This window comes from Mesoplodon bidens (genome assembly GCF_964165515.1).
Source record: "Mesoplodon bidens genome assembly, chromosome: 15".
NCBI classification, from domain to species: Eukaryota; Metazoa; Chordata; class Mammalia; order Artiodactyla; family Ziphiidae; genus Mesoplodon; species Mesoplodon bidens.
In genome coordinates this window covers 18,812,070-18,827,529 of record NC_138171.1, presented here as the reverse complement: position 1 = coordinate 18,827,529, position 15,460 = coordinate 18,812,070, and the positions used below count along the sequence as shown (strand labels likewise).

The following is a 15,460-nucleotide window of genomic DNA, read 5'->3' as shown; positions in this document are numbered from 1 at the left end:
CCCCGCTTTCTGGAATCGGTTTCTATTCCAGTAAAACAGGGACGGGAAGTAACTTCATCATCTTTGAGGTCCCTTCCAGCATAGCTGGAAGCTCAGGGTTTATGACAATGATTTAATAGTTTTTTTTGGTTTTGATTTTTTTTTTTTTTGGCCAAATTCACCATACTTACCATGTACTTCTAAACAACTAAATAATACCAATTTTGTTAGGACTGATTCTGAGAATCTCCTAACACCCTTTGAAATGCAAGCAGACATCTTAAGTGTGACAAAATAAGATTCGTGACTCACCATGAAAGGACTCATCTGTAATTAAGTAGCTTGTGACCTTTTAGAGAGATAACATTCTACAACAAAGCAGCCCAGTGGCTTTCCTCAAACAGAAAAACACATGGTTCATCTCTACAAACACATCATACCCAAGCAGTAGGAACACCTCTGGGAACCATTCACCAGCTAGCTTACTCTTAAGATACTTAAACCTTACAAAACAAAACGAAAAGCCAAACCTCACCCCCCCTTATCATCTAAAAGATACCTCCTGGGGCTCTCTCTGTGTTCCCATCATTTCTTCCCTGTGTCACCTCTATGACATTTAATTTTACATGAGGGATCCCACATAAAAAGCTCTCCCCGCAATCCCACGTACAAATCACCATCCTAGAAACACTGAACCCCCTGCCGACTCCCATCAACCTGATGTACTTGCTGCTCTGCCCGTCAGGACACTTAAGAGCCACTAACCCAAGTTTACAGGTAGTGAAAGGGGGTCTCTGATCTGACACTCCAGACACTACTACTTATTTACCACCACGACCTTAGGAGCTGACACCTTCCTACAACGAAGATCACCTAGGAATCTATGAGGGTCCAGATGATTCTTAAGGAGCAGTAAGCTGGTCTTACCCTAAATGGCCCCCATGCAGTAGCACAGCCCAGATAAACTGCTGTGGATGTCAGAGCAAACAGCACTCTCAAATATCAGAACTCACGTCCAAGAGAGGCAGCCTCAACTCAGACAGAAAATTCCTACCAATGACCTGGGCACACTTTGGCATGTTTTCAGAAATCTCACTTAGGTGGGCAACTCCTTGTTTCCATGTTTCCTTACCATCTTGGCAAAATGAATCCATCCCTGACTTTTCCAGCATCTGGGATTATGAAAGTGTCCTTGTGTAGACTGGCCAAGCACGCTGAGCCCTAAATGTATTACCTACACAGCAAAACAGGCCCTCTGAACCTTACCTAGTTTGGATCACAATTCCACTTTCCACATTCACGCTTACTGCGGCCTAGTATCATGCTACTTTGCAAGAAGGAAGCAAACACCACTAAAAAGCTGGGAGATTATTAGTATAAGGACCAGGATGCTAAAGAAAAGCCTGTGGTCACCCACTAAAACACTGAAAGCCCAGCCCAAGTATGTGTGTGAGAGATGCAGGCTGGAGATAGGGAGAGAGGAGCAACAGGATCAGTGTCAGCAAGACCCGGCCCGGCAGCCGTAACGCCCACCAGGGCTTCCGGGCACAGCTGTACCTGGCTGTCTGCAGACTCAGTGGACTCCTCAGGACTCCGCAGGGATGGGTTCGGCAGGCCCTGATCCAGCTCTAAACTCTCCACTGTGGTTTCACTTTTCCTTTTTCCTTTCTTCTTTTTCTCCACTGGGGTTGGTCCTTGCTCCTTGCTACAAGGAGAAATTCAGAATTAAAACTGTTGGGCAGTTTTTAAAACTAAGATTTCTCATGTGATTACAGTTATGATAGCACATCCTGGAATTCCTGGGCCAGGATAGGCTTTAATGGAAAATCTACAAGAGTTTCTTCCCAGAAATTTGCAGAAATGTGGGAAGAAATATCTACACAGGTTGATGCAAAATTCACTTTTTTTATACCCCCTATCATGACTACTATAGATATGATTAATGTGATAAGAAATAAAATAATATGAACATCTCCAAAAAACCTCTTTCACTTTCACATAAATGTCTTCTCTAGGAAGTTTAATTGCTTCACAGATATTGAGAATCATCCAGGTCCAATCTCTAAGTTACATGCGAAGAGACATCTCCCTAATCTTTCAACACCCTCTATTGAGAATGGTCCTATGCGTACAAACTTGGAGTGAGTACTAGGAGCTCAAAACTGAAGACAACACTGCCCAGCCCCTGAGGAGGTTGTAATGACAGAATTCCTACAGACCAGCTAGCACTACAGCCCAGTGCAGCAGATGGATGCTTCCTGAGAGAGGTGGAAATGGGCAAAGTCCACCCACCCTGAAAGGCCCTACTAAGACGGCAACATCTCTAATAAGCCTTTTTGGGCCCTGCTGGCTGATAAAATCTCTCTTCTACACTCCCAAGCGCCTCAACTGTGCTTTGCATAAGGTATTCAAACTTTAATCTTTCACCAAAGTTAGTCATTACATGTGACACCAGGCTCAGAACCATAGAGGACCTGGGATCCTCTGCAGTGGCTCGATCAACATTTGCTGAATGGATGAATACTTTACACTTCTCTGAGCTGTCCTATCAGACTCTAAGCTCCCAGAGGACAGAGAGTATGCACTTGATTAAGTTTTGTATTCCTCACAGAGAGTAGTCTTATACCTAAAACATACTAAGTATTCAATATTTACTGGATAGATAGATGGATTCATCAATGGATAGATACGATGACGTGTCATCGGGGAGATTTGGGAAAACACATTTGAGCACAGATATACACAGAATTCTGATAGACAGAAAAACAGGAATAATAACAATTACAGCTAATTTGTATATAACACCTACTACATGCAGGCGCCCGTTCTCTAATCCTTTACACGGATTATCTCCTTTACTCTTCACAACAACCTTATAAGGCAGATAGTATTATCATCTTAATTTTATCAAGAGGCACAGTGAGTTAAGATTTCCAGGGTCACATGGCTAGTAAATGGTAGAGAAAGTATTTACACCAGGCACGCTCGTAACCACCATGGCATTCTTGGGGAATGGAAGAGTGTTAAAGGCACGTTTAGTAGAAGATAGCCTCTGTGGCTGGATGACAGGGCAGGTGAACAGAAGCCCTAAGTGATGGAGCTGGAAAGAAACCAGGAGAACACGAGGAAAGAGAGCTGAGACTCACCCTGTGTGAAAAGCGCATGATGGCAAGCCCGGGCAAGAGGGAATGAAGACCTAGGCGAGATGTGCTCAATGAAAACTCATCAGTGAAAAGGATTTGAAAGATCCAGCAGTAGTAGTACCAGTAAGTCTTGGCAGAATGTGGAGAAGGAGGAAGAGCCACGATTACTGGTATTTCCCATCAGGTGAGTTACTGGAAAGTGTGGGGGAAGACAGGGACACCACCGGCCTTGTTCAGAGAAGGGAGATCCAATGGGATGAACCCGTAGCGGGATAGCACCTAGCGACAATGGCGAGCACCCATACATGAGTGCAGACCCAGCCCACCCTCGATTCCCTAGGCTGAAGACTGGCTTCCCTATCAGCAAAGTTCTTTATGAAAATTTTTTTGAGGAAATGAAACTCAAGGGATCCTGCCATTTTAGAGAACTGTACATTTTAACAAGAGACCTGTGCTCTCAAGCCAGGGAAAAGAGTACTTCTTATCAGTTTCAGGACAGGAGACTCAGGTGAAACAGTTTAAAAAGATGCCAAATTTTCACAGGAATTTTTATCTCATGTTACATGGCTTCTCACTAAGAAAATTACATAGCAATTTACACTCTACAAAGCCCTTATGTGCTTCTGTCTCATTGAACTGTTACAACCACGGTTCCATGAGGGAGCCAGGGCAGATGAGCTTCATATTCCACATAAAGAAACAGGTTTAAAAGCAACAAAGGCCCCAAAGTTAGCAGCCGAGCAGAGGCCTGCGCTCAGCTCATGTGACTCACAGCCTGTCACTGTTTATACCATATCATGTTTCCTGGCTCCTTTTTTTTTTTTTTTTTTTTTTTTAACCCCAGGCTCCCTTTCAATAAATGCAAAAACTTCAAATCTCCTTTAATTTTATTTGAATCTCAAAATTATGACCAAAAGAATTGTCAACAAAACATTCCAATGACCCAAATATACAGAAAAATTCATAAATCCATAGTTGGTTCTCCTAACAAAGAAGGTTTGTGCGTAATTTTTTGGACACACATTTAAAGACAGCTAATATACCGAAAGTCACCATAATGATCACGTGCTCAGAACCCCATTTAATCTTCTGTAAAATCCTAAATCCTTCTCCCAACATCTGAAATCAATTTTATCTATCTATTAAATATAACTTCATATTGGAAAACTTTGTCTGTATATGTTTAATCTTCATTTTAAATATTTGTATATATATGGGCTAGAAACATGCTTCATTGTGAAATATCCCACTGAAAACTAAACCAAGCTCAAGACACAATTAAGGAATAGAACCTCCTCAAAATATTCTTTTTAAAGGAATTTATTTATTTATTTTTATTTTTATTTTTTGGCTGTGTTGGGTCTTGGTTATGGCATGCGGGATCTTTTGTTGCGGTGCCCAGGCTCCGCTCTAGTTGTGGCCTGCGGGTTTTCTCTTCTCTACTTGTGGCACGCGGGCTCCAGAGTGCGTGGGCTCTGTAGTTTATGGTGCGCAGGCTCAGTAGTTGTAGCACGTGGGCTTAGTTGCCCCACGGCGTGTGGGATCTTAGTTCCCTGACCAGGGATCAAACCCACATCCCCTGCACTGGAAGGCAGATTCTTTACCATTGGACCACCGGGGAAGTCACAGAACCTCCTCAAAATATTAAACCTTACAACAAGGCTTGTATATATATGCCTTCCATGCTTTCAGGAACAAATTAAATGATGAAAGTAAGGAGGAACTGTAGTCAGGCACCTCCAAAGTCCAGCTTGGGGCACCACGAGATTTCCTAGCCAGAAGCTGAGGGTGGGGTGGAGCGGAGGGAAACTTCTTAAATATATGTCAGTAAAACTGGAAAATGTCTGGAGACACCTGCTTACCTATCTGGGGGTAAACAAGAAGATACTCTACCTGGGAAATCTTCAAAGTGATTTCCTGGAGGTTACCTTTAACAACAGAATCGATTTTGAGTTCCAAAAATTCTTCCTGGAGCTCTTCTGATAAAGACAAATATCAGGAAGAAAAGATTTCTTATAAGCTTATAAATGGGATTTTCAAATAGGACATCAAGAAAGTATCACCTGAATTCATCCTCCAGGAAGACTAGGTGAAATGTGTTTTTCCCGTCTTTGGAATGAGCTTTGAAAACGTTATACTTGAGTTTTATCAAATGAAGACATTTTAACCTCCACATTGCTATACATACAGATGCATTTGGTCCATGAATGTTTTGTTTGCTCCTCTAAGTTCTACGTTCTTCAAAAATAGTGGTCAAATAATATGTAACAAAACTATGTATGTATGTATGTATGTATGTGAGCACCCTTTGATCCAACAATTCCATTTATAGGAATATACTCTACAGATACACCTCCAACAATATGAAAATATATATGCACGTGGTTATTCAGCATTATCTGGTAATTTCAAAATAACAAAAAAGACTTAAATGTCCAAACATTAGCGCTGAATAAGTGAGGATACATACAAAGGAGTACTATGTAGCTGTAAAAACAATTAAGAATTCTGTAAACTAATATGGAATGATTTCTAAGATACATTGTTAAGTGAAAAAAGCAACGTGCAAAAGAGTATAGTAATATGCTACTTTTTGTGAAAGAATAAAGAGGAAGTAAGAAAACTTGCATATATCTACTTACTTTACAGAAAGAAACACAAAGAGGATAAACCAAAAAACAATGATTATCCACAAGGGATAAGTGGAGGGAATGGGGTGGAAGGAGCGACATTTCTCTATCTTTTTATATAAAATCTGACTTTTGGAAGCATGTTACATATCAAAAAATTTAAAGATGAAAGATGAAAACAAGCTGAAATAAATGAATCTAAGTATTTCAAATGAATAACATAACCACACTGAACAGATGGAAAAAAAATCTCATTAATTTATAAACACAATATCTGACTATATACTTCCAGCTTTTGGGAGAAGTAGGGAGAACAGCAAACATATCCTGAACTCTCTTTGGTAGGTGTATAGGTGAAGCAATTCTGAAACCATTTTAGTTGTGGTATAGGATTAAACAAGTGAGTAAATGTGTTGGTGTTAGGAGCTGTGGTTCTCACCCAAGAAGTGGGAAGACATAAATATGAAATGGTGTAAGGCAAGGAAGATATTGTGGGATGAATCTAAACTGGAGGCCTCAGTGTAATCACATGTTTTCTAAAATAAGTATCTCTATGAACACATGCATATAAATGGGTACATATGCATTATGAATATATTGTGTGCACGCAGGTGTGTACATATGTGCATGTACGTATACGTACATGTGTATGTCTTGTGTATTTTTTCCCTAGCTTTGACAACTGCAAGAGCTGAAAAGCAAAGATACTCCAAAAGCAATGTGCACACATAGCACTCAGATTTTGGTTTCTGATACCAAAGTTCCTCACAAAAATGGCTGATTCCAAGACAGGGAAGTTATAAGATCAGCCTGAAACATCTTGTTTTGTCAGAGAGTAAAGGGAGTGCTCAACAAAATTAAGGCAGCACGTCAAAAAGGCACAGGAGTCAGCTTAAAGAGCTCACGGTTACAACTGGGGCCATTTGAGCACCAAAGTAATCAAGGTCAGTAATGAATTATAAGCCACTGAAAACAATAGGAATCCATTCCAATGACAAATAGACAGATGAATAATGAATAAATGAGGGAGAAAGGAAAGCTCTTGCTTACAGAATACAAACAGTAAATGGAGAGGAATGGGTGGAGTTGGAAAATCATTTTGTAACCACTGTCGTAAAGGTATGTACAGTCCAGAATCATCGAGGAATGCTACATCTGGGGGGAGAACAATTTGAAGAAGAACAGGATATTTGCATGATCTTACAGTGTCTTTCCACAGATTGCATATTAGTTGTACATAAACAACAGCAGTAACTAGACAAATGGTTACACATAAGAAAATGGTCTTACTCCTAGTTGTATTTAGGGATAAAAAGGCATGATATTTGCAACTCACTCTCAAATGGTGGAGGAAAAAAACATATAAATATATATAAATATAAATTATTCTGATATATATCTATTCCACGGCTGAGGTGGATACTGTTTGTTCAGCATCTTTTTGCTAATAATCAGTACTGATCCCCCCAAACCACGATGGTGGACAGAAGGTCAGGATGGGCTATGGTATCCTAGTTCTTTTACCACCGTGATGGACACATGACCCAGAGAGGTGAACCTGGGACTCCTTCCTTTAAAAAAAAAAAAAAAAGATTAATTTTTGGTAGGAGTGGGCAGGAAAATGAAATCTCTTTCCTCCTAGGTTACAAGGCTGTTAAGCTATGAGCCCACAGTTACAGGCAGGCACAGTTCAACCTTGAGAAGGAAAGCAATTGTCAAGGATGGAGCTGACACTCAAAGAGATGCAGAAAGGCGGGAGACAAAGATCTCTGTGGAATCCTCAGTGGTATAGCCCCTGGTTCTGATTCCTTAAAACCACTGAACTCACTTGTTATTATTTTTTCTTTAACTTAATTCAAGTTGGGTTTATGTCACTTGTAACCAAGAGAGTTCTAAATAATACAAAGGCCGAATAATCTCACCATTTAATGGCACTTGAGGCTGGATCGAAGCAGTGTAATTTTTATAATCCTCGTTTTTCCAGCTTTCAGAGTTAGAACAAACTAACTTAGAAGACAGAAAAAAATGGCAGACAAGATTTTAGAGGCTCAAAGTCCCTCTTTCAGTAACAAAACCCAAATTGATTTTATAATAAAACATATATCCATATATCCGCTTTAAAGAAGCATCTATCAAGTATTCATGATATACAAGAAATTTCCAACATATAAACTATACCATTCATTCAGGACAACTGTCGGGAATAACCAATTAACAGTTTATTAGTAGGCCTCGGCCCCAAAGCCCTCTCACCCTGTCTTCTACACAACTTCATTAGCCAAGATTTTATACATCTTTACTTTCTGCAGTTGCATTAGGAAAATAAATACCTTTTTTGCCTTCCATATACAGAACTGTACTATTAAATCACTAGACAGACAGACTTCTTCAACTTTCCTCCTAGCTCTATCTCCAGTTCCCCACCTCCAGCTTTCTTTGCTAGAACTGAGAGAAACGGAGTGCTGGATCTGAGTATGAGTAGGAAAGTCTGGGTATGTGTCACAACACTGTACGAGACTCACTGCAATGAGTCTTTTATTACTTTGCCCCCATGGATTCTAGCTATTGAAAAATTTTAATCTACCAAACCAAGTGCATTATTTCAAAATGACTCACCTTCCCATTTTAAAATTAAATCTTACAAAATGTCCATCGAAGTCTTAGCAGGAAACAATCAGTTACTGCCACAGTGAGTTGCCTTTACCCCCAAATTCAGGATGACTGAAAACAGCTCAGAATGCCAATTACTGCCTCCACAGATGTGCACGCACCTGGGGAGTACAGCCCGGGATCCACTGCCCAACTCGAGGAACAACTCTCCAGAAAAGCTCCCGACCCAGGCCTTGTCGCGGGGCTCTGATCCTCTTCCCAGAAGTACAGCACTGAAAACGTGGACATTACCCCAGAGAGCTCATTTGCACACTTAATCCAACTTTTACTTAATGCCCATATACGTTCGGCCTATATAGAGAGAGCTGAGTTGAGTACAGGTTTTTTAAGATATTGGTTAAGAGACTTCCTTGGTGGTCCAGTGGGTAAGATGCCGCGCTCCCAACGCAGAGGGCCCTGATTGGATCCCTGGTCGGGGAACTAGATCCTGCACATGTGCCACAGCTAAGAGTTTGTGTGCTGCAACTACGAAGGCTGCATGCCGCAACTAAGAAGTCCACATGCTGCCACTAAAAGATCCCGCGTGCTGCAACGAAGATCCCGTGTGCTGCAACTAAGACCCGGCACAGCCAAAATAAATAAACAAATATTTTAAAAAATAGATATTGGTTAAAAGAAAAACACATACCCAAAACAAATGGTTTGGGTGCAGATATAGTCACCTGTAGACAAAATGTGAACTGTATCTCCTTGTCCTCAATCTCTTTAATCATATCATTAGCACCATCAAAACAAAGATTATACAAGTTTGTGACATTATCATAGTAAAAAATGAAACAAAACATTACATACTTATAAAATGAAAAAAGCAGAGTTTTAACAGATAATCTTATTAAAAGTGATTAAAAGCAAATGAAAATAATTTTCTTTTAATGTAGAGGGGCTTCAAATGAAACATACAATCACCAAATCCCACTTTCCAGGGAGATTTGCTTTTGCCTGATACCTCTCTAACTCCAAATATGTTCATGCCTCTAGTTCTTTATTTATCAACACTAAGCAATAGCTACTCACATCCTGATCCAAAAGTTGATGAATTTAGACCTCATATTATCTCCCCTATTACTCTACTCAAGTTTTTTGATGAATTCTTTTAGTTTAGGCTACCGTGTTTTAAATTTGTATTAGTTCTTCCTTGTTTTCTGTTCCTTTTTCGTGATAACCCATTCCTGTTTGCAGACAAGACATCATCTTGAATCTGAGGATACTAACTTAAAATCTTTACAAGTCCTTTTCCTTGAATTGTTTCTTCTGAGGACAGTTGTCCTGGTCATTCCTCTTTTTCCTGCTTCTTTGCTGCTTTTCCTCTATGGTCTCGGGATCTTTGGTGGACTATTCCTATTTAAAATGAACGAGGTTGATAATGCAGGTGGCTGATGAAGCTCTCTGCTGCTGAGTAAGTCACTTTCTCCAACAAGCCTCAGCCCTGAATGGGAGGCCTGGCCTGGGACTCTGCATGCACAGGTGGCTGCCCCTTTCTCTCCCTTTTAGGGGTACGGGCAGGGAAAGGCAGAGAAGCCTGGGCTCCTGTGCCCCCTTGTTGTGGATGTCAGTCTCCACTTGGAGCCTCGACCCTCTTCCAGAGAAAACTGCTCAATATCTTTAGAGTAACTGTCTGACTTCAGCCTGGAGCTGACAAATCATGCAGCTACTCTGCCGATAGTCCCTTGATCAGCCACCTCCAGTTTTGGCCCTTCTCCAGGGCTGCCAGGGCCATTGTGAGGAGGAAGCACTTCTACCTCTGCTACAGACATACCTCCTGCATGTGCTCTGAGCTGGGACTCCCTCCACAGTATTCACCCATCAGTATGATACTATGGGCCTCCCTCATCCAGAAATTCATAACATCTTTTATCTTCGAAGAATTTATTCCCTTCTGTTCTTCCTGTCACTTCATTAAAGATCTGACGAAGAAGGGAAAATAAACGTATGCTCAGCCTACCGTTTTAAAACTAGAAATCCTGCAAAGAACATTTATTTAAATACCATTTTGCTTTAAGTCTTTTCTCATCTATTAATTCCTTTAATAACTAGCTCAATACTCACCTCTTTTAAGGAACTCCCTAGACCAGAACTGGAAGACTCTATTTTTTGTTTTTTTTTTCTCTTGGCCACACCAGGTGGCTTGTGGGAGCTCAGTTCCCTGATCAGGGATAGAACCCAGGCCACGGCAGTGAAAGCCCAGAATCTTAACCACTAAGCCACCAGGGAACTCCCTAAATATTCTTAATCCTCTCAATCCTTTCAGCTAATTCTATACACACTTATACTAGGTTCTTTCATTTGTTTGTATTTTTGCCTGTTTTTGGAACACTTGCAAGGCTGTTTCTCTAACTTGAGAAAGTTCCCCAATGACAAGGCTCACAGATGAGCCTTGGTATCACCCCTGTGATGCCTTCCTTCCTCCACTATCCCATTCCCAATAAAAGTATTTATAAACAAAACAAGGCACACAGGAGGCAATAAATACATACTAGATAAATAAGTGAGAAGGTATTCGTCAAGCATTTTTGTTTAAGTAACTGTTTCCTTACAGACTGAGTAAAGGTCTACTATTCACCAGACCCTAATTCAGAAAGCCCTGGGAATTACAGAGTAAGCACTCCAGGAGCTCTTAGAAAAACAGGAATGGTGACTTAGTCCAAAGCTTTAGAGGTGGGTCTCTGACATTATCATTTAGATTTCTTCCCTACTTAACAGAAAGCCCAGTGGGTTCCAAGCAGAGGGTCTCTACTCAGAACTCATTCATGTCTTTATATTTGTCTTCTTTCTTCTAATAAATGATCAGAATATAAAAAGTCTCCCAACAGAAAGAATCTTGTCAACGGACACTCTTGAGCCTCCATAAAGATCTGCATGCTGAACAAAGACAGGTGATTGACCTTCGAACAGTGAGGGAGAGCTCAACTGGTTGAATTTTATTACCCCTCCTGCAACACAGTTATCAGCTGACTCGCTGCTCAAACTGATATAATCAGGTTTGGGGCTTACCTTTCTAGAAGCAACCCTCAAAGAAAAAAATCAGAAAACGTAAAACCTTCCTACCAGGATGTTATCAAACCCACCGAATTTGGGAGGAAGATCTGCTCTGGGTTAACAAACCCAAACAGATGGGGGTAAAAAGCTGAGGCACAGAAGTTGGGGCTAATGAGACCATTCATTTCTTTTCATCGTTTTGGTTTTTTCATTCCTAGCAGATGTTAGATAGCCCTCCACTTGGGCCAGCACACTGATTCACTTCTTGACTTTGAGAGAGAACATAAACCAGTCTGACGTGTGGAAATTCCAAAACTTATGCTCTGCCCTCAACCAACAACATGGACACCAACACTCAAGACCCTGGCTTACAAAGGCAACCTCCAGCTCAGTCAGAGCGCCTGGCTCCCGGTTTGAGAGGGCAACCCAAAGGGCCACTGACCTACCTCCTGATGCCCTCACACACACTGGAATGGCCCATCTTTCCTGCTCACCAAGCCGTGCTTTAATGCCGTGAAGCTGACTTTTACTAAAGGCCATTTCAAAAAAGAAATATGCAATTCACAGGCACATAGAAGCATTTGACGTAAAAAACTGTCGAGGACAGTATCCACTACGTCACATAATGTTCTCAACTGGTAAAAATTTGACTTCCCTGAGGAACTGGCCCAGTGCTTTTCTAATCTCAAAGCATTTTCCCAAAGCCCTAATCAACATTACCTGACCTCGCAAACCTGAGGCCTGCCTTCCTCTCTGAGCCCCTCGCTGCAGCTATGCGGGCCGTGGGTGTCCACATATGTACAGGTCTGTGCATGTGTTTGTAAGTGTACGTGTATTAGTGTATATCTTCTTATGCCAGCGGCCCCATCCTCTTCAGGAAAAGGTACTATAATTAAAAAGGAGTAAAAGCAAATAAACTATACTTGTGAATTTTAAATTTCAGAGTCAGGGAAATGACAGAGAGCCTAACTTGGCTTCCTGGAGGAGCCTTCTTGCTTTTTATATAATAAAGGAGTGAGCTAGGCTCATACTCCAAGATAGTTTGGAGGGAAAGGCAGAGAGGGTAGTTTTTTTTTTTTTTTAACATTTTTATTGGAGTATAACTGCTTTACAATGGTGTGTTAGTTTCTGCTTTATAACAAAGTAAATCAGCTATACATATACATATATCCCCATAAGAGAGGGTAGTTTTGTTTTTGTTTTTTTTAAAGGCTTCTCCTACTTGAGTGTTTTTATCCGCTAAGCAGTAAGTGGATATTCGTCACTACTAATATCTGAAAAGGAACATCTGCTAGACTCTGTCATCTGTTTAGGAGGGGAACTGTGTTCAATTATCTATTTGCTGCCTCAAATGCAAAGAGAAACAGTATAGGAAAAAGCTGGGGCCATCTTAGTCCTTGAGAGGATCCTATGGAGTGTGCAAACTAAAATCCTGTAGAAGAGGGGCCGTTTTCTACAAATAAAAAACCAATTTCTCTGACACTGGAATCGTCCCACTGTTATCCATTCCTGACCTTCCCTAGCAAAGTGAAAAGAGGCGCAAAGTGGTGGAGAAAAAAGTGGGTTTTGGGCTTCCCTGGTGGCGCAGTGGTTGGGAGTCCGCCTGCCGATGCAGGGGACACGGGTTTGTGCCCCGGTCCGGGAAGATCCCACATGCCGTGGAGCGGCTGGGCCCGTGAGCCATGGCCGCTGAGCCTGCGTGTCCGGAGCCTGTGCTCCGCAACGGGAGAGGCCACAACAGTGAGAGGCCCGCGTACGGCAAAAAAAAAAAAAAAAAAAAAAGAAGTGGGTTTTATAGTCAGGTGAGGCTGGAGCCAAATCCTGACAGTGCCGCTCATTAGCTTGATGCCCTGGACAAGTTACCTTGAAGTTTTCATTTCTAAAATTATAAAATTTATAAGAATAAAATATTTCATTATAACCACCTACTGTTATTTAACAATGGGATCCTATATGAATCTCATTTTCAGGGAGAAGAGCTCTATCCATTTGTTCTAAGAAAACAAATTATATATATAAAATGAAACTTAAAAGCTTTTGCACAGCAAAGGAAACCATAAACAAGACCAAAAGACAACCCTCAGAATGGGAGAAAATATTTGTAAATGAAGCAACTGACAAAGGATTAATCTCCAAAATTTATAAGCAGCTCATGCAGCTCAATAACAAAAAAACAAACAACGCAATCCAAAAATGGGCAGAAGACCTAAATAGACATTTCTCCACAGAAGATATACAGACTGCCAACAAACACATGAAAGGATGCTCAACATCTTTGCTCATTAGAGAAATGCAAATCAAAACTACAATGAGATATCATCTCACACCAGTCAGAATGGCCATCATCAAAAAATCTAGAAACAATAAATGCTGGAGAGGGTGTGGAAAAAAAGGAACACTCTTGCACTGCTGGTGGGAATGTGAATTGGTACAGCCACTATGGAGAACGGTATGGAGGTTCCTTAAAAAACTACAAATAGAGCTACCATATGACCCAGCACTCCCACTACTGGGCATATACCCTGAGAAAACCATAATTCAAAAAGAGACATGTACCAAAATGTTCATAGCAGCCCTATTTACAATAGCCCGGAGATGGAAACAACCTAAGTGTCCATCATCGGATGAATGGGTAAAGAAGATGTGGCAGATATATACAATGGAATATTACTCAGCCATAAAAAGAAATGAAATTGAGCTATTTGTAATGAGGTGGATGGACCTAGAGTCTGTCATACAGAGTGAAGTAAGTCAGAAAGAGAAAGACAAATACTGTATGCTGACACATATATATGGAATTTAAGAAAAAAAAATGTCATGAAGAACATAGGGGTAAGACAGGAATAAAGACACAGACCTACTAGAGAATGGACTTGAGGATATGGGGAGGGGGAAGGGTAAGCTGTGACAAAGTGAAAGAGCGGCATGGACATATATACACTACCAAACGCAAGGTAGATAGCTAGTGGGAAGCAGCCGCATAGCACAGGGAGATCAGCTCGGTGCTTTGTGACCGCCTGGAGGGGTGGGATAGGGAGGGTGGGAGGGAGACGCAAAAGGGAGGGGATATGGGAACATATGTACATGTATAACTGATTAAATTTGTTATAAAGCAAAAAATAAAAAAAGTTAAAAAAAGTTAAAAAAATATTTTAAAATAATATATAAACCATACACACACATACACACACACACACACACTCACACACACCTTCTATGTGTCCAACAACCAACAAACCTCTCTGTTGATCAACCCCAGGGACATAAAAGACACAAAGCACGGTGGTCCTGACCTCAGGCACTTCACTTTTGTTGAGACGACAGGTCATACATACAAGAAAATACTGGTTTATGACTGAGAGACAGCCTATTGCAGAGGTTAGTGTATAAGACTGGGAATCAGGAGGTCTGCGTTTATGACACACCCTTGCAAACAAGTCACTTCTCTGTGGGTCTGTTTCCCTGGCTGCATGCAGCAGGGCTGGACTAGATCTCTTTTATTTTTCAAGGTCTAAAAGTCTTTGCTTTGTGATACAAGTGAGGCCCCAAGGGCTGTGGAAATTCAGAGGGGACATGCTTGCACAGGGTGTGGGAGCTCTGTGGAGGAACCGGGTGGGACGTGCACTCAGAGCTGAAGAACGGGAAGGGCTTGGGAGTCTGAGAGGAGGGCAAAGGGCATCAAGCTGGAGAAGAGCGATCCAGGGGAGGGGGAGCCAAGTACCTTATTTAAGGCCTAAGGAGATGCATCTAGCCGGCCAGGTCTGCTGCCAGAGACCAGGAGGCACGGAGAGGTCAGACCCCAAAGGGTGTGGATAACAGAAAAAAGAAGGAGTCTGGATTTTGTCCTGGGGGCAGTAGGAACAATCAGAAGTATCTAAGCAGGTATAATTGTTGGAGGGAATCCCATCTCCCTGCCCTCCATGTTTTCAGGCTTCCCTACTCCCAAGGAGGGAACAATACCGGACGCATATTTTCGGCCCCTCTTAGAATTCCTCTCACTTCCCTGACCTTCTCTGACTGGGGACCTATGGGACTGGTGAGACTTGGGAAAAGGAATGAAGC

General features: G+C 41.4%; 1 protein-coding gene across 3 annotated transcripts in view; it reads right to left on the bottom strand.

Annotated features, from left to right (window-relative positions):
- Positions 1 to 15,460, bottom strand: part of CHD6 (chromodomain helicase DNA binding protein 6) — a 221,311-nt gene that overhangs the window by 113,752 nt on the left and 92,099 nt on the right. For all 3 annotated transcript variants that reach the window (XM_081255208.1, XM_081255206.1, XM_081255207.1), the window contains one exon: positions 1,537 to 1,684. In XM_081255208.1, the coding sequence (XP_081111334.1) occupies positions 1,537 to 1,684 (148 nt within the window). The remainder of the gene's footprint in view (positions 1 to 1,536; positions 1,685 to 15,460) is intronic.